At 52.5% G+C, this 27,149-nt stretch overlaps 1 protein-coding gene across 4 annotated transcripts; it reads left to right on the forward strand.

Annotated features, from left to right (window-relative positions):
• The first annotated feature begins 7,001 nt into the window (after positions 1-7,001).
• UBTF (upstream binding transcription factor) lies at positions 7,002-22,905 on the forward strand. 4 transcript variants are annotated; one of them, XM_087826066.1, is made up of 21 exons: positions 7,002-7,150; positions 10,103-10,237; positions 11,660-11,835; positions 12,393-12,476; positions 12,574-12,729; positions 15,092-15,156; positions 15,439-15,559; positions 15,908-16,018; positions 16,356-16,489; positions 16,650-16,791; positions 17,077-17,118; positions 17,216-17,329; positions 17,423-17,578; positions 17,934-18,089; positions 18,189-18,299; positions 18,738-18,826; positions 18,923-19,112; positions 20,115-20,162; positions 20,262-20,333; positions 20,414-20,557; positions 20,643-22,905. In XM_087826066.1, exons 2-21 carry the CDS (start codon positions 10,180-10,182, stop codon positions 20,766-20,768), a joined length of 2,295 nt encoding a protein of 764 aa, XP_087682192.1. In that variant the 5' UTR covers positions 7,002-7,150; positions 10,103-10,179; the 3' UTR covers positions 20,769-22,905. The 4 variants fall into 4 exon arrangements, with proteins under 4 accessions (XP_087682192.1, XP_016057580.1, XP_087682193.1 ...); XM_016202094.2 differs by lacking the exon at positions 7,002-7,150 and adding an exon at positions 7,469-7,628; XM_087826065.1 differs by lacking the exon at positions 7,002-7,150 and adding an exon at positions 8,913-8,949.
• The last annotated feature ends 4,244 nt before the right edge of the window (positions 22,906-27,149 follow it).

Consider the following 27,149-nt stretch of genomic DNA (forward strand, 5'->3'; position numbering starts at 1 on the left):
TTAAAAAGGAAGGCGATTCTGACATATGGTACAATATGGATGAACCTGAAGAACATTATGCTAAGTGAAATAAGCCAGTTGCAAAAAGATAAAATATATGATTGCACTTATATGAGGTACTTAGAGTAGTCAAAAATTATAGAGGCAGAAAGTAGAATGATGGTTGCCAGGGACTGGAGGGAGGAGGAACGGGGAGTTATTGTTTAATGGGTATAGAGCTCCCGTTTTACAAGAAGAAAAGAGTTATGGAGATGAATGTAACACATTATAAATCTACTTAAGACCATGGAACTGTACACTTAAAAACGGTTAAGATGGTAAATTTTACGTTGTATGTATGTTACCACATAAAATGGGAAAATAATACATTAAATTAAATAGCATAGCAAAGGGGGGAAAAACAAAAACAAAGAGAAATAGAGGAGTTCTGTTTTCTGGTCAGGCATGTAAAAAGCCTAGAAGTCTTCACTCCATCCTACAAACAAGGAAAAAGCTGAACAAACTGAAAAATCAACTCTTCTTAGATCTACCAGAGAAGTGAAGTCACAAGACAAACTACTGCCCTTCAAATTGGAGAAACACAGTCAGATACAGAGAATCACAACTTATCTGAGCAGAAACCTCCACTGGAACCAGTGCTGGGGTAGAAAAACCTGAACTGTAATTAACAAATTGCTGGAGGCCTAGCATGACATGTCTGAGACTTAAAAATTCCAGGGGAACTCAGTCATTTGTGAGTTTTATCTCCAGGAGCTCTCCCAGGTCCTCACTGTGAATATCAGAGAAAATTCTCCTCATACTTCTGGCAGGCAGAAGGAAAAAGAAAACATTTTGAAATATGCAGAGCATTCTGTTCTTCTTAACAAGGGTTCCTCTCAGGAGAATTTTACCAGAGCCTAACCTGCTGGGGCTTTATCAGATCCTAACCTAACTGGAAAGGGAAATATCCAACTCCAGGTCCTTGTATCCATCCTGTCCCACCTAATGAGGGAAGACAACTGAGAAGCACTGGTGAAGTTCACAGACTAGGAGAAAGGCTTACCAAAAGACTGAGACCTAACCATAGGACTAGAGAATGCTTACTCACTCCCATACCTTACGACCACATTACTAAAGACCTATTTACCACAGTTCCTTTCACCGCGTACTTCACATCTGCCTTTCAACAAATAATTACAAGGCATACTAAAAGGCAAAAAAAAAAAAACAGTTTGAAGAGGTAAAATAAGTATTAGAACTAAAGTCAGATATGATCATGAATGTTGGAATTAGTAGACTAAGAGCTTTTAAAATTATAATTAATATGCCAAGGCATTTAATAGAAAAGGTAGGTGGCATGAATGATCAGATAGATAATATAAGCAGAAATGTGGAAATTCTAGAAAAGAATCAAAAAGAAATGTTAGCGATCAAAAACACTGTAACAAATGAATGCCTTTGATGGGCTCATTAGTAGACAACATGGATGAGGAAAAATCTGTGAGCTTGAGGATATGGCAATAGAAATTTCTCAAACTGAAAAGCAAAGAGAATAATGGCTGAAAGAGAGAGAAAGAAAGCCAAAACAAAACAAGGCAAAACAGAACATCCAAGGACTGTGGAACAACTACAAAAGGTGTAGCAGGCACATAATTACTACCAGAAGGAGAAGAAAGAGAAAAACAGAAGCAATATTTGAAGCAATAATGACTGAGAATTTCCCAAATTAATGTCAGACACCAAATCACAGATCCAGGAAAGTCAGAGAACTACAAACAAACAAATTAACTAACAACAAAAATCCTACACTTAAGTATATCATATTCAAACTCCAGAAAATTCAAGATAAAGAAAAAAAATCTTGAAAGATGCCAGAGGAAAAAAAACTCCTTATCTACAAAGGAGCAAAGATAAGAATTACCTCCAACAAGCCAAAGGGAGAAAGTAAAGTATTTAAAGTACTGACAGAAAGAAAACCACCAACCTAATTTTGTACCCTGCAAAATTATCCTTCAAAAGTGAAGGTAAGGCCCTGGTTGGGTAGCTCAGCTGGTCAGAGCGTCATCCTGATATGCCAGGGTTGGAGGTTCAGTCCCCAGTCAGGGCACTTACAAGAATCAACCAGCGAATGCATAAGTGGGTGGAACAGCAAATCAATGTTTCTCTCTCTTTCTCTCAAATCAATACATTAAAAAAACAAGGAGGAGGGTGCAGGGTAGAAGGGGTCAATGGGGAAAAAAGGGGACATCTGTATTACTTTCAACAATAAAGATAAATTTAAAAAATAAAATAAAGTTCAACAGCAAAAAAAGAAAAAAAATGTAGAGGTGGACATAGTTCATATTCTGGAAAGTCTTATATTTCAACCACATCCCAAATTATTTCATTTAAACATATTTTATTTATTTAAATCTTATGAGAATATGAATATTGATACACTACTGCTATGTCAAATGGATTAGACCTTTTGGAACTAATTAAAAATATAAACGTGAAAAAAAAAGAAAAGGAAAGAAGCGTATTGGTGAAGGGGTAAGAAAAGGTAGAATAGAAACATTTATTTTTCTTATTTTTAATTGATTTAACAGATAACAGTTTGTTCAAACAGCAACAATGTATTTGACTCTGTGTGTGTATATATATCTATACATAATATATATTTATTTATGCCTGTGTATAAATGAAATGAATGACAGCAATAATACAAGGGACAAGAGAGAGAGAGAAAAATTAGAAATATTTTGTTATTATAAGGTACTTCCACTACCCATAAACTAGTATAAGGTTATTTGAAAATGGACTTGAATATTATATTGCAAAGTCTAGGGCAACCACTAAAAATAGTGGGGAAAAGTATAATGATATGCTAAGAAAGGAGAGAAAATGAAAACCACAAAAGGTAGAAAAAAATGTAGACGACAAAAATAGCAAAAAAAACCCAAAAAAGAACAAGGGCAACAAACAGAAAACAGCAACAAATATGGTAGATATTAATCCTACTATATTAATTAGTAATCACCTTAAATGGTCTAAATACACCAATTAAATAGCAGAGATTGTCAGAGTAGATAAAAAAACAAGAAACTATGTATTACCTACAAGAAACCCACTTTAAATATAAAGACACAAAGACATGGCCTGGTGGCTCAGGTGGTTGGAGTGTCATCCCATGTACCAAAACATTGCGGGTTTGATCACCGGTCAGGCACAGCCAATCTATGTTTCTCTCTCCCTTCCTCTCTCTAAAAATCAATAAAAATGTATCCTCGGGTGAGGATTGAAACACACACACACACACACAACAGCACATACAGATTCACATTAATGGGATAGAGAAATATATACAGAAGCAATATTTGAAGCCATTTGGGATTGAGAATTTCCCAAATTAATGTCAGGCACCAAATCACAGATCCAGGAAACTCAGAGAACCCCAAACAAACTGATTCTAAAGTTTATATGGAGAGGCAAAGACCCAGAACAGCCAATACAATATGGAAGAAGAACAAAGTTGGAAGACTGACACTACTCAACTTCAAGATGTACTATAAAGCTACAGAAATCAAGACAGTGCAGTATTGGTGAAAGAATGGGCAAATCAATCAACAGAACATAATAGCCCAGAGACAGACCCACATTAATACAGTCAACTGATCTGCAACAAAGGAGCAAAGGTAATACGATGGGGCAAAGACTTTTTTCAACAAATGGTGCTGGAACAACTGGACATTCACATGTAAAAAAAAAAAAAAAAAAGATCTATACACAGACCTTATATCCTTCACACAAAAAAAACTAAAATGGATCATGGAGCCCTGGCTGATGTGGCTCAGTGGTTAGGGTGTTGGCCTGCACACTGGAGGGTCATGGGTTCAATTGCAGGTCAAGGGCGCTTCCTGGGTTGTAGTTTCTATCACAGAGCTCCCCCCCAGGGGTGCATGTGGGAGGCAACCAATCATGTGTCTCTCTCTCACATGGAGGTTCTCTCTCCCCCTACCGCCTCCCTTCTACTCTCTCTAAAAATCAATGGAAAAAATACCCTCACTCCTCAGGTGAGGATTAAAAAAAAAAGGGGGGGATCATAGACCTAAATGCAAATCACAAACTATGAAAATTTTAAAAGATAATATAGGAGAAAACCTAGATGATGTGTATATTTATTTATCTGTAAGTTCTATCTCAATTAAAAAAATAAGAGACAGTAGCCCCCCCCCATTCCCCTACCAAAAACAAAAAAAGACACAGGAGGAAGTCTTTATGTCACTATCTTAAATAAAAATTTCAAAACAGGACATTTCCAAAACATATAACATATTTAAAATATATAACTTTGAAAATAATATGTTCATCTGTACACCATCTAAAATTCCTCCACAAACACTAGGAATTCAGGTACCACATTTTGGTTAACGCATTCCAGGAACACTAGGGGTTTTACATGAGCTGCTGCTGGAATATCGGCCACCTAAAGGGCTGGGGCCAAGTAGAGAGTTTGTCCTTAGGATTATGCCTTGTCACCAGCCTGGGCTGGGGTTGTGGAATGCTGAGGCTCTGCTCCAAGGCACAGGGCAGAAAACTGGAAGGGAGGGGAGGCTGAATTGGGAGAGGAGGCAAAGAGAAAGGACCAAGGGCAGATTCCCTCATGCTCTGGCCCAGAGCCCAAGTCCTAGACTTCTGACCTCACTAGAGCCGCAATAGATGTAAAACAAGTCAATTGGTTTCCAAGTGGGAAGAGTGCCAGCCATGATTTTTGCTGCCCAAGGAATGAAAAGTCAATAATAATCATTCTTATGATTCATGTTCATCTTGTTTTATTCCAAAGCACTTTACCAAAAGGTCTTTTAGTCTGGCCAATAAGTTCAGGGCCAGGAGCCAGGGCACCTGGGCTCCAGATCTGTGCATGGAAGACTTGGAAATTTCTTGGGCATCTGTTTCTCCTACTCTAATTGTGGCAAGTAACATTGTGAAGAATTTTACAGTTTTACATGTATCGTTTTGCTAGACTCTCCTACCCCGGTGAGGAAAGCCGAGAACATAGGATTGCTATCCTAATTTTATAGTTAAGGAAACTGGGATCAGGTGAGGTTAAAAAACTCGGTCAAACTCACACGCTATTAACAAGGTGGGGAAGCTGAGATGCTGGGAAGCTGGGACTTCTCATTCCAAGTCCTTTGTTGTTTCCCAGTCAAAACAAGAAAGTCAGTCCCTGTGAGATGGCTTGATCCTACACAAAATGTCCTGTGTATGTTACAAGGGCAGAACTGGGTGTCTGGGACTGAAACTTGTTTAAAAAAATTTTTTTCCGATGTGTGTGTGGGGGGTTGAGAGGGTAACTCTTTAACAAAAATATCAAATGATAAATCAAAATTAAGGACAGGCCCTTAGACGACCCTACAAATAAGGGGCCGGGAAACTTCAGCTGCATTAGCCTTAAGGTAAATCCACCTCTCCCACAGGCCCTGCCCACTAAAAAATCTGGACACAGCAGATCTTGACAGGGTTTTCCTCCCTGTTTGTGAAACGTGGCAGACGAGGGCTGTGGAAGTCCCGGGAAAGGAATCTCATTTTTCCCAGGAGACAAGAGGAATTACAACAGCCGCGAGGCCGTTTTGTGAGGATGGAGAAGGCTCTGCGCCAGGGGAGAGTCCAAAGGGGCTGGTGCCCCAGCTGGCGGAGACGCGGGCAGAGCGGTGCTGGTGCTGGAGACGGGCGGCCTGGGAGCAGGAGCAATGGCTGCCCCGGAGCGACGGGCCGAACCGTAGGCACGCCTGTTGGAAACTGGCGTCCTTTTAGATGCCTTCTGGCTGGCTGCGTCCGGATCAACCTTCCTTAGAAGAGGGGCGGCTTAGACAGGCTACCGCAGCCGACGGCCGTGGGAGGGAGGATCGTGGTCCCCGCCCAGGTCTTTTGATCCCCGGCCCGCAAGAAGCTGGAGTGCGGGAGGCCTACGCGAATGCCACCACGCCGCGGCTTGGGCGGAGAGGCCAGGGTGCCAGGCTCCCCTCTGGGCTCCCCGCTGCGGGTGGGGTGGGGGTGGGGGGACGGGGGTGGGGGCAGCGCCCGTGGCCTGCTTTCCCAGGGCTGGGCGAGCCTTTTTGACAAGCTGATTGCGTGGCGGGGATTGGCTGATCCCGGCGTGACGCCGGTTAACAACAAAGGTGGAGTTGGAAGAAATTAGATTAAAGGAGAGAAAAAAAAATTAAAGGGGGAGCTGGCAGGGGACTAGAGGCAGAGACTGAAGGGGAGATGTGCGAAGCCTGGTCTTCTGGCTCCGACTACGCTCGGGAAGGGAAGCCCCTTCCGAAAACCCACTGGAATTTTCTCTCCACCCCCACCCTGGCCCAGCTAACGAAGCCTGGGTGCGAGGAATGGCTACCGCTTCTTGAGAAATCCCCCCAACTCCCACCCTGACACCCCTTGATTTGGCTCAGGAAGAGAACTTTTTGCTCGGATTCCTCGGATCCTAAACCCGGCGGAGGTGAAGGGCACTGAGAACGACGAGAGGCTTGCTCTAAAACCCGGAAGGCCCTCGCGGGGCACCGAGATCGGACGAGGCGGGGTGCTCCCCCGGTTTTTCCATGTGTTGCAAATCTAAGAGCTGCTTTCTTGCTTTTTTTTTTTTTTTTTGGTACCCCCCTCCTTTGCTCTTCTCCCCACCCTCCGCTTTGGCTTTAGGGTTGCAAAAGCAAAGAGCAATAAAAAAAAAAAAAAAACCCAACAACAACAAAAAAAACCCGCGCACACACTCAGACACACACCAGTGGCGACAGGGGAGAGTTGGAAAGACGCAGGAGAGAAGCAGGAGGCTGGAGGCAGCCGGGAGGGAGCTATGGGAGCGAGAAGCAGGAAGGTTCCCTCGCAAATCCCCCTCCGGCCCCACGTCGCCTCGTCGGCCCCGGCAGGGGAGCGAGGAGCCGGGCGAGCAGATGGAGTGGAGCTCGCTCTAGGCAGCGGGCTTGGCCGGAGAATGGAGGAGCCGCCAAGCGACCGGCTGATTGGAAGAGAAACGCAGAGCGATGGAGGCGGGGGTAGGAGGACGATTTCTCTGCGGGGACTGGCGGCGGCGTATACGCCCGGGTCGGGAGCTGCAGAGCTTGGCTAGCTTTCAACCCGCGCTCGCCGGCTCCAGCCCCGCGAGCCCCCACCCCCAGCCCTCCCGACAGCTCCGCAGGTGAGTGCGAGCTGGGGGCAAAAGACCCAAAAGTCTCAACACGCCCGCCGTGCCAAAAAGAAAAAAAAAAAACCAAAACAAAAAAAACAACAAAAAGGAAAAAAAAGCATTTTTTTTTTTATTTATTTTTCGTGCAGCCCCCAGCGCGGTGGGAGGGAAAGGGTGAGGCTGAGCAGCCCGGAGGAGGCGGAGGGGCCAGGCGAGGCCAGGGTGGCCCGGGAGGCGGCGGCGCCGAGGCGGCTCTGACGGTCGAGCGCTCGGAGCGGCGCCGCGCTGCGCCGAGGCGGGCGGGCGGGCGGAGCGGGGCGGGCGGAGCGCGGCGCGTGGGGCTCGCCATTAGCCGTCGCTCCGCTTCGCCATCTCGGGCTTTGTCTGGCGACTCACTGCCCCGGCGGCGGCTGCGGCGGAGCTGCGGCTCGGCTCTTCGGCCAGCCGCACCCCTAGGTACCCCTGGCCCGCGCTCCTATTCACACGCTCGGTAAGTGAGCCCCGGCGCCGTGGATTTCGGGGGAGAGGGCTTGCTGCTAGTGGCAGCGGTGCCGATCTCCATGCGCCCGGGCAGGCCTGGGGAGACATGCCGGGCTGGATTGAACCGGCTCCCTGAGAGGCTCCTCCGCCGGAGCCCGTCGCTCCCTCGCCCTTTCTAGGGTGTAAGAAGCAAAGGGGATTTAAAAATTTTTTTAATTTACAGGGAGGGCATTTTGTAGGTTTCCCTTTTTTAATTTTTTTAAGTTTCGTGTATTTGCTGTTCGGCAGCAAGGGAACCGCGAGGTAGGCGCCGAAGACTGGCGCCGCGATCGGCGTGCGTGCGCCCCAAGCTGGTGGCCACGCTCCGGGGATGAGGGTGGGAACGGATCGCCCGCTCCGGGAGGCGGGAGCGGACGAGAGCTGGCATGGAAGCCCGAATCTGAGCTGAGAGGATTTGGGGAGAGCCCCGAAGCAGGGCTTCGGGCATCCCCTAAGCCTCCCTAGCAGCCGGGGGGCCCTCCGGGCCACCCTCTCTGCGACCGCGCCTCGCGCCCTCCCTCCCGCGCCGGCCGAGCATGCCAGTTCCCTCGCGGGTCTGGCGAGGTCGCTCTCGGCGCCCGCCCGCCCGCCCGTCCCGGCTCCGAGCTCCGCCGCCATCCGGGCGGCTGCGTGTCTCCCTGCCCCGGCCCCCCCTCCCCTCCCCGGCAGCAGCAGCAGCAGCCGCCGCCGCCGCCGCCGCCACCACCACCACCACCACCACCCCTCCCCTCCTTCCTTCCCTCCGCCTCGGCCGCCCGGGTCCCCCCAGCTCCCGCCCCTCCTCCCAGCTGCCCCCCGCGGAGCCCGCCCGGGCAGGCTGTGGGAGGGAGCGGAGCCGGCGAGGCGGGCGGGCTGGCGCTCGCTCCCCGGGGGTCGGTGTGCGCTCCACGGGGAAGGACGCGCTCGCTGCCCCGCTTCTCCCGCCCCCCTCCCGCTCCTCCTCCTCCCTTCTCCCTCCTCCTCCCCGCTCCGGCGGCTGAGGCTGCGGCGGCGGCGGGGGGTGTGCGAGCTGAGGCCGGGGCCGGCGGGCGGGCGGCGGGCGGGCTGCCTGCAGGCGGAGGGCGCTGTGCTTTGTGCTTTTCGCCGCGAGGAGCAGCAGGCAGCAGCCAGAGCCGCCGCCACGGCAGCAGCAGCAGCCGCCGCCCCAGCGCCACCGCCGCGCCCGGAGGAGGAGCCGCTGCCGCCGCGGGAGGGAGCTGCGGCTGTGCCCGGCCGAGCGGGGGAGGGCGCCGCGGCTCACAACCGGGGAGGGAGCCGCCAGAGCGGGAAGCCCGGAGGCCGCGCTGCGCCGGGTAACCGAAGCGGCTTGGGACGCATCCGCGATCAGGGCCGGGCGGTGGGGAGCGAACAGCGGGTGCAGTCGACGCCCGGAGGGGTTCCGGGGCGACCTCCGGGCAGAGAACTGGGCGAGGGAGGACCTGGGCACTGGAGAGGACGCCGAGAACCGGGGGAGGGGAGGGCAGGAAGCGAGGCCTGAGCCGAGCTCCGGCCGCGAGCGGAGGAGGCCGCGCTTCTCCCAGCCGGCAGGCGCAGTTCTCGCCGGCCGCCGGAGGGGGCGGCGGGGCCGGTGAGCGCTGCTCCCCCGCCTCCGGGCCGCCGTCCTCCCGCCCTCTCCTTGGCTCGGCTCCCCGGAGGCCGGGGCGGGGGCGCCGGCGGGGCTGGGCCGCAAGCTCGGGGAGGAGGCGGCGGTTCCCGCCGTGGTCGCGCCTCTGCGCCGGGTTCCTCCGTGCGCTTCGGGGTAGCTGGGCGGTGGTGGCCCCTCTGGCCGGGGTGAGTGGCTCGGGGGCGGGGGTCAGGCCGCTTCTCCGGCTGCTCGCCCGCCCAGGCGGGCAGGGACGGCGTCGGGAGCCCGAGGGGGGGGGCGGCGGGAATCCAGATCCGGTCCCCGGGGGCGGTGCGGCCGCTGCGCTCCGGGGCCGGCGGCGGCTGCGTTGCGTCCGGGTCCCCGCCGGGTTGCGGAGGCGGGGGGAACCGGCCCGGGGGAGGCGGGAGGAGGAGACTGCGGCGCGTGCCCGCTTCTGCGGCCGCGCGCGCCCTTTACCCGCCCTTCCTCCTCCCCCGCCCTCCAGCCTGGGGCCTCCCCAGGGGAGGCGAGTAGGGGAGGAGGAGGAGGAGTTTGTGTGTGTGTGTGTGTTTTTTTTTTTTGCCTGGGTGGGGGAAGGAGAGCGGAGGGCGGGCGCTAGCTGCACGCGGGAGCTGGGAGCTGTCTCTCGCGTGGGCAGCGGAGGGCGCACGCTGCTGAGCCCTCCTGCAAGGGCTGTGGGGAGGGGGTTAGGGAGAAGAGGAGAGTTTTCTCCCACCCACCCACCCATTAAATCCACTAGGGTCCTGACAGGGTCTCTCTCAGAGTGGGGACTTGTGCCCCCCTCCCCTCTGGGGGGGGGAGGAATAGAAAGTCCCTCACTTCTCTGCCTGCCTGAGCAGAGGCTGATATTTCTCCTAAAGGGTGAGAAGGCTTTGAACCCGGATTGCCCGGCAGGCGTGACGGCGGAGGTGGCTGGAGGTGGCTAGACAGCTGGAGAATGAACGGAGAAGCCGACTGCCCCACAGACCTGGAAATGGCCGCCCCCAAAGGCCAAGGTAAGAGTCCCCACCCTTAGCCCTCTTTAACTTATAGCCCCTTTTCCCACATCGTTTGTCTCCAGGGCTCAATCCCCTTCTAAAGAGTTTCTCTGAATTGAGATAGGGGGAGAGTGTCTATAAGAGTCAAGCATCCCTCACACTGGGGATTTTGGCTCAGTCCAAATTATTAAGTCCAACCAACCCTAACCCCCTCCGGCGTTAGCGAGAAGGAGACCCCTGCAAGCCTTCCTTCTGGGGTTCCCAGTCACCCCAAGTATGTCCTCCCCGTGTCCTGAAATGGGAGGAAGGATGAGGAATGTGGAGGAAGAGTGAGAAGAGAGGGATTGAGAAGGATTTTCAAGGTGTTTTTTTTATCACTAAGAGGACAGGTTTTTTGGATGAGGTACTTGGGAAGGGTGTATTGGTGGTTTGAGACCCCAAGCCAAGTGAGTTATTTACATAACTAGACCCCCAATCAGTAGGGATCCATTGTGTATGGGGGCAGGGGGTAGGATGAAGTTAAACATCTGGCAGGCCAAGGGACATTGAGAGGAGAAGAGGATTATGGGTTTATGAGACCTGCCCCACAGAAACCCTGGCCCAGGCTACCAGATGTAAATGCAAATGAGGAGTCCTTTTGACTCTTAGCCTTGCATAGCTGTTCTCCCAGCTCACCTTCCAGGGTAGGCCTCACTGGAGCTGCATTTCAGTGACTGGAAATAGCTGGTCCAGAAGACCCCCTTTTTTGCCTACGTGGGGGATTGTGCTGAGAAGACAACTCAATTCTGGGGGTTCTCCCAGAGCAGGGCCCTGAGAGCCTTTGCCCACCTGCCTGCCTGCCTTGCCTTACAGCTTCCCTTTATAGAAATGAAAGAACCATTTCCATTCCACTTTTCTTACTTGCCCCAAATTCTCCTTTGGTCTTCCTTGAGGGGGGTGATGGAATATCCATGTCTCTAATGTTAGTTTCCAGCTGAGTTGGAGAGAAACATCTGCATTGGTTCTCCTTACTGCCCACACCCCATCCTCAGTTGTTGAACACTTAGAGTATCTACCTAGAACTTAGACTTGAACTTGGCGACACATTTAGAAATGTTGCCTTCCTGCTTCCTTCCCCTCTCTGAGAAGCTAGCTGTTTTCCCACAGGGCCCCAAATCACGGTAGCTTCATTTCCTCCCTTCCCTACAATAAGTAGTACCTCGTGGTAGTCAAGTCTGGCTTTCTAGGTATGATGCTACCTGGACTGGAATCCCTGCTCTAATTCATATATATGTCCACAGTTTTTACTTAGGGCTAGGCCATGTTTGGTTTGTCTTCAGATGGGAGGTAACCAAGGACTGGGATGCTCTGAGGAGGAAGAGTTGAGTACATAGGGACTGGAGAACAGAGGCTGGGTATAGTATGAGCCAGGCATGATCACCTTTCTTAACCCTTCTCCAGACCGCTGGTCCCAGGAAGACATGCTGACTTTGCTAGAATGCATGAAGAACAACCTTCCATCCAATGATAGTTCCAAGTTCAAAACCACTGAGTCACATATGGACTGGGAAAAAGTAGCATTTAAAGACTTTTCTGGAGACATGTGCAAGCTCAAATGGGTGGAGATTTCTAACGAGGTAACTGATACCCCCCTTCCTGACACATAGGAGCACACATCTATACAGACCCTTGCCTTAACCTTCCTGGTGGGGGAGATGAAACAGAAGTCTATGAACAGGAAGGAAAGAGACTGGGCGAGGTACTCATGTGGTCGCCCTTAAGCATTTTGGGAGGTGGCATGGTTGACAGCACTGGCTTAGAGTTCTCAGTTCTGCCACTTTCTAGCTTTGTGGCCTTGAATGCTCACTAGCTTGGAACTTCTGTTTCCTTAGCTGTTCTGGGGATTAAATGAGGTGCTGGCATGGACAACCACATTGAGGTCAGGTGGTCACCTTGTTGCTGTCCTTTGGTGTGTCTGGCTGCCTGGACCTCTGCAGTAGGCATGGGCCAGTGCCTGGGTGTCTACCTTGATATCAGGGGCTACCTTACCTGAATTGTGTGGCTGTTGGCCTCTGCCCCTCTTTTGATGAATTCAGTCTAGTGAAAAGTAGAGGAAACCCGTTGAAAAATGGGAATATGCTACTGGGTAGTGTCCCCTCTTCTGAACTCCTTCCACTCACCTCCCTTCTTCCAGGTGAGAAAGTTTCGTACATTGACAGAATTGATCCTTGATGCTCAGGAACATGTTAAAAATCCTTACAAAGGCAAAAAACTCAAGGTGAGTTTCCAGGAGGAAGAGCAGAAGGGGTAGGAGAGGAGTGGTCCAAGGAATGGATGGTGTCTGACCTTCACTGTGTCCTTGTCCCTCTTTCCAGAAACACCCGGACTTCCCAAAAAAGCCCCTGACCCCTTATTTCCGCTTCTTCATGGAGAAGCGGGCCAAGTATGCAAAACTTCACCCTGAGATGAGCAACCTGGACTTGACCAAGATTCTGTCCAAGAAATACAAGGAACTGCCCGAGAAGAAGAAGGTGGGGGGAGGGGGGCTAAGGTGGCTGGGAGGGAAAAGGCTGGGAGTAGCTGGTCTTGTGTGGGTCAGGAGGTGGGGCTCAGACAGAGGGACTTGACATCAGGGACATGGGTGGGTCAGCAGAGCAGAGTAGGATCTTGAGCAGCCACACCTGATCACCCACTCCCAGGCCCACACACCATCAAGTATAAAGTACAGGCACTGTCACAGCTGTAACCCAGGCTGAGACACCTGCTGGGACCAGCCACAGTCCACAGTGTTCTTTTATAGAGTTCTTCTCCCATGCATACATCCTCACTGTTAGGCCTACACAGCAGTTCTTCACCCTCTGACATGTCTTGACATGGTCTCATTTGATGCTTGCAGTATACTCATAAAGGCAACCCCAGGAGAACAGGTTATCCCGACTTTGTGAGCAAGAAACTGGGGTGCAGGAGGATATTGTGTCCCAGGTCACACAACTAATGATGCTAGAGCAGGACTTGGGTTTAGTGCTCCAGACTCCCTGTGTAGTGTTCTCATTGCTACATCCGCGTGTTAGGTGGGCTTCCTTCTCCATGCACACATTTGCCCAAGGATCCACATTGTTCCTGTTGGCCTCATGCAGACCATTGGAGGCTGTTAACCTTGAGCAGAGGTTGCCCTAGCCTCCCAGGAGATGGATGGTCAAGTACAGTGAGGTCAACAGTCCCTCAAAGAGATAGGCAGCAAAGCACTGGAGGATCCTGCAGCTGGTTCATGAGTGAGATGGAGTAGGGAGAGAAATGGACACAAAGAAGAGATGCTAGACAATGAAGATGGAGCCAGGGAGAGCTGATGAGGGGCAGCAGGAGAAACAAGACAAGAGTTGTCTACAGCCAGCTCTCAGGAGGTGGCACTGGCTGCTGCACTGTAAGTAGCCCTTTGCCTGGTTTGTGCACCCTGGCTGCAGGCTCTCGTGCCTTTGGTTCTGGACCCAGAAAGAGCAAGTTTGGCTGGGTAAACCAGCTGTCTCCAACTGCTGCCTGAGATGAGCAGGAGCCTGAATTGCTGGAGCTGTTCTTGACCCTTTGATGGGGATATTGAAGAGATGACTATACAAACGACACCCAGTCATTCATGGGATGGGAGGGAGAGGCAGAGGGTCTGAGGGCCAAGGAGGGACAAAAAAACTTATGTGGTAGAGTGGACAATGTGCTGATCTAGGGGACGTGAGACTTGGGCCTTTTCTGGCTCCCACTGAATCACTGTGAGTGACCCTCAGTAAGTCATTTTACTTCAGTCCTGGTTGTACCTGACTGAGGTGTGGAGGCTGAGCCTGAGCTCTGTGGTGCCTTCCAGCTCAAAAAGCTGCTATTGTGTGTAAGGAGGACTGACATTGGGGTGGAGCACGCTGGGCTCTACTCAGTTTTCTGCGGGAACCTCAGGAAAGTGGGCCTTTTCTTCCTGCACCTGGTGCCTCTTCTGTGAGAGGCAGGGGTTGGGCTCAATCACCGTGAACCCTTAGCCCCTTTCCAGTGCTGATTGTGAATCTAGAAAAAGGAGGGAGAAAGAGATGAACACTGAGTGAGAGGCAGGACAGGAGGTAGATCGGGAAGGAAAAAGACATTGGAAAGGAAGTAGAAAGGCGTGTGGAGAGGTAGGAAAGATGCAGGGAAGTCAGGTGATGGCTGGAAGGGAGGGCCAGGCAGGTGGAAAGGATGGAGGAGATGGGGAAGCCAAGTGTCAAGAGGAAGAGGGAAGGAAGATGGTGTCAGAATTGTGAAGGACGTCCAGGAACCCAGAGGCGGTGGATGGGGGGAATGTCCCAATTTAGGAGACAGATCTATTAGGATGTGATTTACGTTGCAAGAATTCACTCTGGGTTTCCTTCAACACACTCTTCCCCTTGTGCCTTGAAAGTGGGACTCAGCTAGCCCCTGGCCTATGGGCCACCTCTGAGGGGTAGACCAATATCAGTTGCCCCAGACATGGGAGGAGGGAGCAATGGAGGCAAGTCCTACACTTTCTCCTGACTCCTTATTTTGGGAGTCCTGAGGTGGTGGGGAAAGGTGGAGGGGTGGGTTTGAGGGGAGTCCCAGCCCTATCACTGTTTGCTGTGTGACTGGGTAATGTCATGCCCCCTCTAGGACTCCCTGTCTTAAATGGAGTGCATAGGAGGTATTCTAGGAGACCCCTGTAAGCTCCCACTAATCTGGGCTACTGTTGAGCCCTGCCCCTGCCGCCACCCCCCACTGGAAGGGAGGCCAGTGTCCCCTGCCTGCCCACTCCATCCTCCATTTGTCCAGTCGCAAACTAGGAGGCAAAATAGCTAGCAAGGAAGACTCTGGCTTTTGTAGCTCAGGCCTTGGGTTGTGGATGACCCGGTCCCCTCCTCCCCCCAGATGAAGTATATTCAGGACTTCCAGAGGGAGAAACAGGAGTTCGAGCGAAACCTGGCCCGATTCAGGTAAGGCAGTGGAGCCCAGAGAAGGGTCACAGGGCGCTGGGTTGTGACAGGATAGGGTAACACTGACCAGAGCCTCAAGCTTGCCATCCGAGAGGCATGGAAGGTGGGTCACGTGTAAACCCTAGTGGGTCATGCTCAAGGGCAGGGACAGTCAGGCAGCCACTGTCCCACTAGTCTCCAATTGATAGGCCTAGGAGCCTTGTTGGGTGGGGCAGCTAGCTGGGTCTGCCCTGGCAGGGTCTCCCTCCAACCGCTGATTGTTGCTCCCCATGCCCTGGCTAGGGAGGATCACCCTGACTTAATCCAGAATGCCAAGAAGTCGGACATCCCCGAGAAGCCCAAAACCCCCCAGCAGCTGTGGTATACCCACGAGAAGAAGGTGTATCTCAAAGTTCGGCCAGATGTGAGTGTCCGGCCAAGGGGTGGGGGCTGAGGGCACATGGCGGTGGAAAGGGGGGAGCCGCGCCAGGTCGGCTGGGCACGGAGCAGGAGAGGAGGCCCCTCCCCAGGGGTGGGCTGCATGGACAGGGCCTGGGCCAGCTGGCGTGCAAGCGTGTGCGTGCGTGTGTGTGAGCCTGTCCCTTTGCATCTAGGCGGGACTCCCGCCTCTCTGCCTTCCCCTCCTGGCCTGTGGGGGACACTCCTGTGACCTCCTGTGGCCTGAGGGGGCGGGGGCCTCTGTGCCCCCCACCCCCCTCCCTTTCCCTTGCCCCTGGCTGCCTGTGTGTGTCTGACGGCTTTTGGTTTGCAGGCCACTACGAAGGAGGTGAAGGACTCCCTGGGGAAGCAGTGGTCTCAGCTCTCGGACAAAAAGAGGCTGAAATGGATTCATAAGGCCCTGGAGCAGCGGAAGGAGTACGAGGTTAGGCTTCCGCTGCGCTCCTCCCCATCCGGCTCTTCATGAGCCTCTGCCCTTTGACTCTGTGGCCTCCGCACTCCGCGGGAGGCAGTCATTCCCCATCCCTCCGTTGAGGGAGGGGCCTTCTGGGCCCCTCACCTCTGCCCCTACCTTCCCCATGCCCCCCCCTCCCCATGAGATCTCAGGCTAGGGCAGGGCAGGGCACCACGTCTGCTGTGACAGACACATGGCCACCCCCCAGCTTTGCTCCCTGCCTCCCCTTCCCAGCGGCTCTCCCCCCTTCCTGGCCCCTGCTAACCCCACACCCCGTTGCCCTCCATCCTCCCACCTCATTCTGCAGGAGATTATGCGTGACTATATCCAGAAGCATCCTGAACTCAACATCAGTGAGGAGGGCATCACCAAGTCCACCCTCACCAAGGCCGAACGCCAGCTCAAGGACAAGTTTGATGGGCGACCCACCAAGCCACCTCCGTGAGCGCTGCCCTGGGGGCGGGGGGTGAATGGGCAAGTGGGCAGGTAGAGAGCTGGCAGGTGAAGGACCTTGGCCCAGGCTCTGTAAGTGAGGGGATCTGCTGCCTTGGGCTACCCTGTTGCTCACATAGATCCTCCTTCCTTGCTGCGGTTCTAATAGGAACAGCTACTCACTATACTGCGCAGAGCTGATGGCCAACATGAAGGATGTGCCCAGCACAGAGCGCATGGTGCTATGTAGCCAGCAGTGGAAGCTGCTCTCCCAGAAGGAGAAGGATGCCTACCACAAGAAGTGTGACCAGGTGAGCTGTGCAGGAACTACCCCTGGAGAGGGAGGACTCCTGGGGAGCCTTGGAGGTTTGAAGCATGAGGTCTCACCCCTTGGGTACCTGCTTCAAACTTGGTGGTGTGCTGGGTTTTGTGTCTGGGCAGACCAGATAATGTCATGCTTATGCTTACTATTTATGGAGGGACACAAGGCCCCATCCAGGCTCTAGATGGCTTGCTAAGGGCTCCTGCTCCCAACCACGGGAGGGTTTCCAGTGAGCCTGCCCCCAGACTGACCCTGACTCCCCTTCCTTTCCCAGAAAAAGAAAGATTATGAGGTGGAACTGCTCCGTTTTCTAGAGGTGAGTGGGTGAGGCAGTGGGTAAGGCCCTTTGAACAATTGGGAGCTGACTGGGAACTGAGCACGCAACCCAATGCTACCTCTTCTCCCTGGAACAGAGCCTGCCTGAAGAGGAGCAGCAGCGGGTCCTGGGGGAAGAAAAGATGTTGAACATCAACAAGAAGCAAACCACAAACCCAGCCTCCAAGAAGCCCTCCCAGGAAGGGGGAAAGGTGGGCAGGGAGCACCACTGAGCTGGTGGGGGCGAGGAAGGCAGGCTCCCTGTCAACACTCCATCAACTCTGACCTTCTTTGCACATCTACAGGGCAGCTCAGAGAAGCCCAAGAGACCAGTGTCAGCCATGTTCATCTTCTCTGAGGAGAAGCGGCGGCAGCTACAGGAGGAACGGCCAGAGCTCTCAGAAAGCGAGCTGACCCGCCTGCTGGCCCGCATGTGGAACGACTTATCAGAAAAGAAGAAGGTCAGGCTGACCAGACCAGAGGGGCTGCTAGGCGTCTGAGTGTGGGCCTCTTCTCTAGGGGCTGGCTGCACTTCCTCACTCCTGCCCAGTGCCAGCCACACTTGCGCCTGGGCTCAGATGCTGGGGCTGGGAGCCCAGCAGGCCGGAAGGCGGGAAGCTGTCAGCTGAGGCCTGTTGGCTCCCTAGGGAGCAGCGCTGGTGGGCGGGGCTGAGCCCTGGGCTGGAGAAGTCTGCACCAGCCGGCGCCTCTGCTGGTCCCACCCTTGCAGCTGTGGGAACCTTCAGCTGCTGGATGGGGGACGAGCGCCCCCTGGGGGTGGCCCGAAGGCTGACGCCTGGTGCCATCCCTCTGCAGGCCAAGTACAAGGCCCGGGAAGCAGCGCTGAAAGCCCAGTCGGAGAGGAAGCCCGGCGGGGAGCGGGAGGAAAGGGGCAAACTGCCCGAGTCACCCAAGAGAGCCGAGGAGATCTGGCAACAGAGCGTCATCGGTGACTACCTGGCCCGCTTTAAGGTATCGAGAAGGAAAGGGGTTGTTATGCAGCCTGCCCACGCAGGCCTCCTCCAGCCCCAGGTGACTCCTCCCACAGCTAACACCACTGTGTGCCCCCAGAATGATCGGGTGAAGGCGTTGAAAGCCATGGAGATGACCTGGAACAACATGGAAAAGAAGGAGAAATTGATGTGGATTAAGAAGGCAGCAGAAGACCAAAAGCGATATGAGGTGGGAAGGGGCTGCTGGTTAGTGTAGTGCAGTGGGGCAGAATGGAGCTGGGGCCCTCTCCCTCCACTTAAAACTTGGGAGTCCCCCTTTGGGTGTGCAGCTTTCTTCACTGCATGGGGCTTGGAGCCCAAAATCCCAGCCTTCGCTGTGTGACCCAGAATAAGTCTCTTCAACTTTTTTCTCTGAGCCTGTCACACATCAGTAAAATGGATATGACAATGGAAGTCATATGGGTGCAATTATGAAAGTACTTTCAAATGGCAGTGCCCAACACAGGTGTTAATTGTTAAGAAGTTGCTTCCTGGCTGTGCCTTAGTTTCTCTTCCTTCCTGGCACATAAGAGAGCCAGCTGAAGCACTGATGGTATGGGGCAAGAGGTAGGAATATGTTGCAAGGTGGGGATGGGATGAGTATAACCTTTTCTGGGTATCCCCACAGAGAGAGCTGAGTGAGATGAGGGCACCCCCAGCTGCCGCAAACTCATCCAAGAAGATGAAGTTCCAGGGAGAACCCAAGAAGCCTCCCATGTGAGTATGGAGCCCACCCTGGAGGTGGGGAGGGTCAGGGCTGGAGAACTTCTTGGATGGTATCCTGACCCTCCCTGCATCACCCCCACTTCCCAGGAACGGTTACCAGAAGTTCTCCCAGGAGCTGCTGTCCAACGGGGAGCTGAACCACCTGCCACTGAAGGAGCGCATGGTGGAGATTGGCAGCCGCTGGCAGCGCATTTCCCAGAGCCAGAAGGAGCACTACAAAAAGCTGGCCGAGGAGCAGCAGAAGCAGTACAAGGTGCACCTGGACCTCTGGGTCAAGGTGAGAGGGCAGGGAACCCTTGGAAAAGGGAGGCATGATGCTGGCTGGTCTGCATTGATGATTTTATTCAGTGTCCCAGCAGTCCTACAGGGTAATGATTACTGTCAAAGATGATAAAACCAAGGTTCAGAGAGGTTAAGGAACTTGCCCAAGATCACACAGCTAGTAAGTAGGAAAATCCAAATCAGACTGCCTTTTCCTTTGCAGCTGGGACCATGGGACCTCTCCTAGATTCTAGCTTGGCTCCCCTCTGTGCCTTGGTTTAGCAGTCAGATCTGTAAAGTGGAGAGTCACTTATATCCTCCCCAGCCACCCAGGCAGGTTGGCCAAGGACCCAGGGAAATAGCAAGGTTTAGGTATTCAAGAAGTTTGGCAAGCCCAGCCAGGCATGGCTCAGCAGTTGAGCATCAACCTGGGATCCAGGAGATCGCAGTTCGATTCCCGGTCAGGCCACATGCCCAGGTTGCAGGCTCGATCCCCAGTCAGGGGCATGCAGGAGGCATCTATCTGATCAATGACTGTCATCACTGATGTTTCAACTCTCCCCTTCTCCCTTTCTCTCTCTGGAATCAATAAAGATATATATATATATTTTTTAAGAAGTAGTTTAGTGAGCCCCAAACTGCCTCATCAGTGGCTCCAGGCTTGGTGTTGGGGTGGGAGTGACGATGTCAGGCTTGGGGGGGGGGGGGTATCATGTGTGGCTTCTCTGAATTGAGGAAGGCGCTGGCTCTGGAGCTTTCATTTGAGTAAAATAATAGGAGGGACATGAAAAACAACAGTTTTAGGACAGGGTAACTAGAAAAGGATTCAGAACATCTTTATCAGAAATACTGGAGCTTGGTTCTCAGGTCCCAGGGATTTTCTGCAGAGACCCAAGGTATAGGGAGACTGGGAAGGGTAATGGTAGGTAGTAGTAAATGCTTGGCCCACTGCCTGGCACTTGATCAGCAGTAGCTTGGGTGGTATTCTAACGCTTACCTCTTCCTTTGTCTCCCCCAGAGCCTGTCTCCCCAAGACCGTGCAGCATATAAAGAGTACATCTCCAATGTAAGTCTGGGAGTATGGTGGTACTGTAGTAAGGGGTGCTGGGGGGCGGCTGGGACTCATGGCTGCTCCCTTTGTCTGTATTTCCATCCTCTCCTACAGAAACGTAAGAGCATGACCAAGCTGCGAGGCCCGAACCCCAAGTCCAGCCGGACTACCCTGCAGTCCAAATCTGTAAGGAATCCCCGGCGGGGGGGGTCCTCAGTGCCTGGAGTGGTGTGGCAGGGACCACTGATGCACCTCTGTCCCTCCAGGAGTCTGAGGAGGAAGAGGAGGACGACGAGGATGAAGAGGATGAGGATGAAGAGGAGGAAGATGATGAGAACGGGGACTCCTCCGAGGATGGCGGGGACTCCTCCGAGTCCAGCAGCGAGGATGAGAGCGAGGATGGGGACGAGGTGGGGTGGATGGGCATGGTGGGAAGCTGAGGGTGGAGCCCTGCCGGGATGACCACCTGGTGACAGCATGTTTCTTGCCCCCCAGAATGAGGAGGATGATGAGGATGAAGACGATGATGAGGATGATGATGAGGATGAAGACAATGAGTCTGAGGGTAGCAGCTCCAGCTCTTCCTCCTCGGGGGATTCCTCGGACTCTGACTCCAACTGAGGCTCAGCCCCATGTGGGGCTTCCCTCTCCAACTGACCGCCTTTGTTTCTCCCCCTTGTTCCGTCCCCTGCCCTTGGCCTCCCCCACTTTCTTTCTTTCTTTCTTTTTTAAACAAAATATGGTGGGGGGAGGGGCTGGAGGAGCCCAGGCCAGGACTCTGCAGCCTCAGAGACATCAGCCCTGGGGGCCCTCCAGGGAGTGCAACCATCAGACTGAGCCATCACTGGACTGGACTGTCCCACCCCTCTTCTGCACTTGCGGTTCCGGCATGGACAATGGACCTGGGAGTGGGGTGGAGGGTCCCAAAGAGTTCATTGAGGCCCTCTACACCTGCAGCCCAACTTAAGGGAGGGGGGTGGAAGCTTGGGGAGAACCCCTCCCTTCCCAGAGGGGCTTGCTGCCTGGACCCCCCACGTTGGAATTGGAGGCAGGGAACATGGAGAGAGGAGGGCAGGCACCTATGAGAAGATAGGTACTGCTGCATAGCCCTCTCTCCTGCCCCCTGCAGGAAGGAGCTACCTGGACCCACTCATGGGGGGAGGGGGCAGAGGTGTTTTTTATATATGTGTATATATTTTTTTTTAAGCTCTGAGCTGTCAACGAGACGTTTCCTACCGATCTCGGCTGCCGTCTCTGTTGTCATTTCTGGGAGAGGGAGGGTTTAGGGGTGTAGGTTTGGGACTTTTTAAAAACTTGATACGTATGGAAAAGTGAGTGTGTGTGTGTGTGTGTGTGTGTGTGTGTGTGTCCTGTACATAGCATGGGTGTACCTGTGGATGTGTGCAAAGGCACATGTATATGTGTGTGTGTAAGAGAGAAGCGGGAGCCCATGTCAGTCCATGAATCTGGTAAAAGGGTTGGTGAAGGCCAGGGAGATCCTGGTGGGAACAGGCTGGGGCAACCCCATTCTCCACATCCTCTGCTTTGCCTAATCTCTGATTCAATTTAAGGGGGTGTACTCAAGCCAGTCTCTGATGCTTCTTACCAGCTCCCCTCTGCCAGGGCCATATGACTGAGCTGCTGCTGGTCTCCAATATCCAGCAGGATGACAGGGAGGGGGACAGACCAGGTGAAAATTAAAGCTTTTATTTGGTGGGAAAGACCTCTCAAGCTCATTCAAGGGGTCACCTGGCCACCCTAGGCTCAGAACCTGGGCTTCAAGAGGTGTATTGCAAGCTCTTATCCCTCCTGCCTTTTCCCCACATTCTCCCAGCTCCCCTGCCCCCATTTCCTTTGATTTCTCAGGTCTGCACCATTTCCCCCCAACCCAACCCACAGCTGGAGAAGAGGCCTGCAAAAGCTGCTTTTGCAGCTGTCCCTCTAACCCTTCCCAGCTATCCCCAAATTTTTGGTACCCTGATTCCTAGATTCTTAATAAGCCAAGCCACCTTGTCTCTGTGGGTTTTATTTTTTTTGTCTTTGATTAAATTTTGGCTTTTTTTTTTTGCAATCATGTCAGTGACCTATTTAATTGGGGCTCTGTGCTTTTCCACCTTCCCCCTCTGAATGAAAGCCAAGAGATGGGGGAATAGTGGGAACTCTACCTAGGGGGTGGGATAGGAAAGGTGGATCCTGCTCCCAAAGGAAGGCAAACAATCTACTTTGCCTTGGACGTGGTGCTGGGGTTGGGGGAGCTAGGGAGGGATACTCCCCACTCCCGCTCCCCTTCCTTTGTCCCTATCCTGGAATTAGGCACAGGGGTTCATAGGTTCTATTTCTTACCAAGAGCCCCTGCAAAGAACCCCATTCCCTGTTTGAGTGTCCCTGTGCTGTTGTGTTTTAGTGGAATGTGTTTTCATTTAAAAACAACTTTGGGGCGCTTTTTTTTCCCTGTTTTAAAAATTCAAAAATTCTTACAGTACAAACAGGGCTGTGGGGGTGGGGGTGTTGGTGCTGTAAGAGGTCACTCTGAGTGCATTTTGGCACTGGGATGGGATGGCTGGGGTGGGAGGACCCCCGCTCCCCCCCATTTTTTTTCTAATATTTAAGGAGTGTTTTTGTAGGTTTCAGCAACCACCACAACTTGAATTTGTATTATGGGAGGGGGAGGGAGTGGCTTAGAGGTGTCTGCCTAAGCTTAAGGCCAACTGTGGAAGTTTTGTTTTCCCTTTTTTTGTACAATAAAGTGAAAAACAAAGGTTTGACTGCTGTGTGGTCACTGGAATCAATGAAGGTGGGAGGCAGGGTGACCCAGCAGTTTCCATGTGGAAAGAGCCTTGAAACCAGCTTGTTTGCCTCTTTTTTCTCCAGAACCATCTTCCTTTTTCCTGAGAATTCCATGGGCAACCTACCTTCACATTGTTTTGTGTTACTGTTCTTGTACTTTCTCGTTTCAGTTTGTTCACCTTGGGTTGTCAGACCATTAAGGACTGAAAAGAGAACAAGTGACATTTTCTCCCAGAGTACATGACGTTGGGAAATTGGGAGTGATAAACTATTAGGGTCAGGGTTTCACCTGCAAGGACTTATCACCATCACCGGGAGCTGGGGCAACCCTCCCACCTTGAGGCCTCAGCCTCACCCAAGGTTAGAAGTGACTTTCCTAACTCCACCCAGACCTCTGATGGGAAATGGGCTGGGCCTTGATGACTCGCTCTCTGCTGTTAAGGAAGACAGCTTTCCCTGCACAGGCCTTGGCTGGGTTCCTGGAACCACCAAGGCCTGAAGACCCAGGTCCTGTCCAAGAGCTCTTGTCTCAACACCACACTCCTATTCTTGGCAAAGCTTCTGAAAAGCTCATTGCCCCTCACGGTCTTCTATTTCCTCACCTCCCACTCACCACTCCCCTGCGATGACTCTAGGGTCAGATGTTCATCATTACATCCAGTGGGGACTTGTCTATCTTGATCTCTTAGTCTACTCTGCTGGTATCAGCTCCTCCTCATTCGATCCTCGGTGTTCATGTCACTCAATGAACCTCCAATTATCACCCATAGGTAAGCATCACAAAAGGCCACTCTTCCAAGCCACAGACCTGCATAGACCTCTGTGATATCTTGCAGGCATCTCACACCTTAAGACACAAAATAATCACCAACCATCTAGTTATTCAAGCTAGAAACCACAGTTTCAGCTTTGACTCCTCTCCCCCTTTCACTTCCACATTTATTCCTTTGCCTAGACCTGTCCATTCTGCTTCCTGTAGCTCTCTGAAACCTGTCTACCCTTCAACGGCTGCCATCCCTATCCTACTCAAGGCCACAACATTGCTCAACTTCTGCAAAGACCTCTTGAAGTTGGTCTTCCTGCTTGCACTCTTGCCCTCTACAGACCATTCTGCACACAGCAACCAAGTTGTCTTTTAAAAACAAATTTATTATTTCTGTACTTAATAATTTACCATGTCTTACTTACCATGACCCTACAAGGTCTGGGCCTGCTTCCCTTCTCCCACCTTCTTTCACCCCACTCTTCTAACCAATCACAATTATCCAGCAAAGTAATCTCTTTTGTTCCTCAAATATGCCTACCACTTGTTCTCACTGCACAAAATGCTATCCCCCCAACTCTACACATAGCTGGTTTTCCCATTTTTCAGGTCTCAGATCAAATGTCACCTCACAAACAGGCCTTCCCTAACCACCCTCTCTAGAGAGGCGTCTTCCTACAGCTCCTTGTTTATGTATTTATTTTCTATCTCCCCAGTAGAAGATATCTTTTCTGCTTGTTCATTACAGTAGTCCCAGTAAAACTACCTGGCACACATTTCGTACTCAAGAAATGTTTGTTGAATAAGTAAGTATGGCTTACAAAGCCCTGGGGGATCTGTTGCCCCTGCTGGCCTCTCTGCCCCAATTCCAGTCACACCAGCCATCCATGTCTCAAACATACCACACTCTGTTCCCAGGCCTGTACACATAACGGTTCCCTCTGCCTAGAATGTTCTTCTTTATTTCTCCACCTAAGTTAATTCAGGGCCCCACTTAAAAGATCACTTCCTCCAGGAAAGCCTCCCCTGATCCTGACAAAAAAATCTCCATGCCATTTGTTTCTTCAGGAACCTGGATGCCATCACACTCAATTTTCCACATCAGGCTTTTGCTAGGCTGTAAGTCCCAGTAGGACAAGTATGTCTCTCTGTAACCCCAGGGCCTTACCCAGAGCCTGAACCAGTGCAGTCCTTAGTGTTTATTGACTGGTGCTAACTGTGGAGACTGGGCATGTGCCCAAAGAGGTCAGCACCACAGAGCATCCCAGGCCAAGTGCCGAATGAATAGTACAGTCCAGTTGTAAAGGAGTTTGGTCTGAGGATGGCCACAGGTGGGATTTAGGTAAACGGAGAAGAGAGGAAGGTTTCCAGGGTATGTGTAAATTCCTTAGGGCAGGATATACTAGGTATATTTAGAGAAAGAGCAGCATCTTTGGAGTGGAGGTACCTGAAGGCCTCACTCTGCACCCAAGTTCAACTACCTCTGAGAGTCTCCACCAGCTGATCCCATAGTTAATTCCAACATATCTCAAAATGAACTTTGTCTTTCTTCTGTATCCTCACCTCTCCTCCTCATAGTTCCCCACCTTGGTTAAAGGTGTGTTCAGGGTCTCTCTCTCTCCTTTAGCCCAAACACCTCAATTGATATAAAAAACCTACTGCTTCTAAGGTTGTATCCAGACTCCACATTCCTGAGTGATCTACTTAAATGCAAGTCTGTTCAAATGATTCCCCTTGAAGACTCATCATGGCCTAAAGCTCTAAAGCCCACAAACTCCTCAGCACACCCTTAGTCCTGTGTGGTCTGACCTATGCACCTCCTGCTGCTTCCCCACCCATTCCTATGTTCCAGCCAGAATCCAGACTGAGCCATATTTCTGAAACTTGCTGTTTGGGATGTTTAGTGCCAGTACCTACTTGGCTTACCTTCACCTGGTTCATCTCCCACTACAAGAAGCCTTTCCTGACCAACTCTTTTACATCATTTGATCCCTCATCCTAGCCACCTCTGTCTCCTATGTATATCTCTGTTTTTATCACATGGTTTGGTAATTATTTTCCTACAGGTCTGTCTACACCACAAATTGTGAACTTGGGAAAGTATAATTGTCATATTTCATGATTGCACCCCAGCACAAATATTCTTACCAAGCTCCATAACAGTTAAGATTTACAAGGCACTCAACACTGAGCTAAGTTTCACATGCACTGACTTGTCAATCCTCACAACAATCTAATGAGATAGGTGCTATCATTATACCCGGTGACAGTAGAGGAAACTGAGGCAACAGAGCCCATTTGCCCAAGTTCATTTGTCAAGACCAGAGATTTAAATTCAGATCTGATTCCTGGTCTTAATCACTCAGTACTAGCTACTCCATAAATGTCTGCTAAAGATTAAAGAGCCAATGATGGTCATAAAGTATATGATTTAAGACTTTCCTCGTTTAATCTTATCTTTTGAGGGGAGAGGGCTGTCATACACCCGTTCCAGGACTCCAGACAGAGAGTAACCGAGATGGAAGCTGGAAGCGCCAGTCTAGGCATCTACTGCGGCTGGGAGGCTGCGAAAGGCCCTTTCCTCCAGAAGGTAAAGCGGGGCTGTGAGCGCTGGCGGATATGGGCACACCCAGGAGAGTAGCACTGGATCCGGGGAAGGGTCTGTCTGGCCGGTGCCAGGCAGTCTGAGAGGTGGGGGTGGGGGGTTCCAGCGTGGGTTCCGGAAGCAGGAAAGGAGAGCAGGTGTGGGATCTATATTAGGATGAGGGCGGGGAGGACGCTCTGCTCAGAAGGGCACAGCTCGGCCTCCGCCCTCAGCGGAGGACCCTCATCTCTGGTGTTTGTTGGTTCGCAGGCCTGGAGTGGGCTGAGACCCATCCAGAAACAGGAGGAACAGAGGTTCAGACGAGCCCCTTCAGATTCTTTTGCCCTGAGGTGCTAATTGCGCCCCACTTTAACTCTGGCCTCTTCACAGAAGTGGCTGCACGCTTCAGGGTAAACGCTGGATTGGGGGGTTGGGGGGAATAGAGCCGGGAGCCCCGAGGGAAGGGCGGGAGAGCCTGGGCCGGAAGGCGTCCCAGGCTCGGCTGGGAGCCGGCGCTCTCTTTAGACGCCACCCGCTGCCCCCGCCCCGGAGCCGGCCGGGACGGCACAAAGTCTCCGCCCCCAACGCACCGCGCACCTCACCTTGAACGCCGCCCCACTCACCGCCAACCTATTGGGCCGGCCGGGCCGAGGAGAGACGACGATTGGTCGGGGTGGCTCCCGAAGGCTCCGCCCCCCGTCCCCGCCCCCGTCCCCGTCCGCCGGTACTTTGGACGGCGGCGTGGCGCCCCTCCTCCCCGCTCGGTCCCCGCCCCCTGGAGCAAATGCTGCCGAGCTGCGGCCGCGGGGCAGATGCACGCGCTCGGGCCCTTCTAGCAGGCGCGAGCCATCGCTGGGCGCGCGAAAGC

The sequence above is a fragment of the Miniopterus natalensis genome, chromosome 17 (assembly GCF_054644295.1).
Source record: "Miniopterus natalensis isolate mMinNat1 chromosome 17, mMinNat1.hap1, whole genome shotgun sequence".
In the NCBI taxonomy this organism is placed as follows: domain Eukaryota; kingdom Metazoa; phylum Chordata; class Mammalia; order Chiroptera; family Miniopteridae; genus Miniopterus; species Miniopterus natalensis.

What these genes read in the sequence shown, in the direction of transcription:
- UBTF (XM_087826066.1), top strand. Translation starts at nt 10,180, where the DNA reads ATGAACGGAGAAGCCGACTGCCCCACAGACCTGGAAATGGCCGCCCCC. An exon ending in GGGTGGAGATTTCTAACGAG is followed by an intron (nt 11,836 to 12,392) that starts GTAACTGATACC and finishes CCCTTCTTCCAG; the next exon opens with GTGAGAAAGTTTCGTACATT. An exon ending in ATCTCAAAGTTCGGCCAGAT is followed by an intron (nt 15,560 to 15,907) that starts GTGAGTGTCCGG and finishes TTTGGTTTGCAG; the next exon opens with GCCACTACGAAGGAGGTGAA.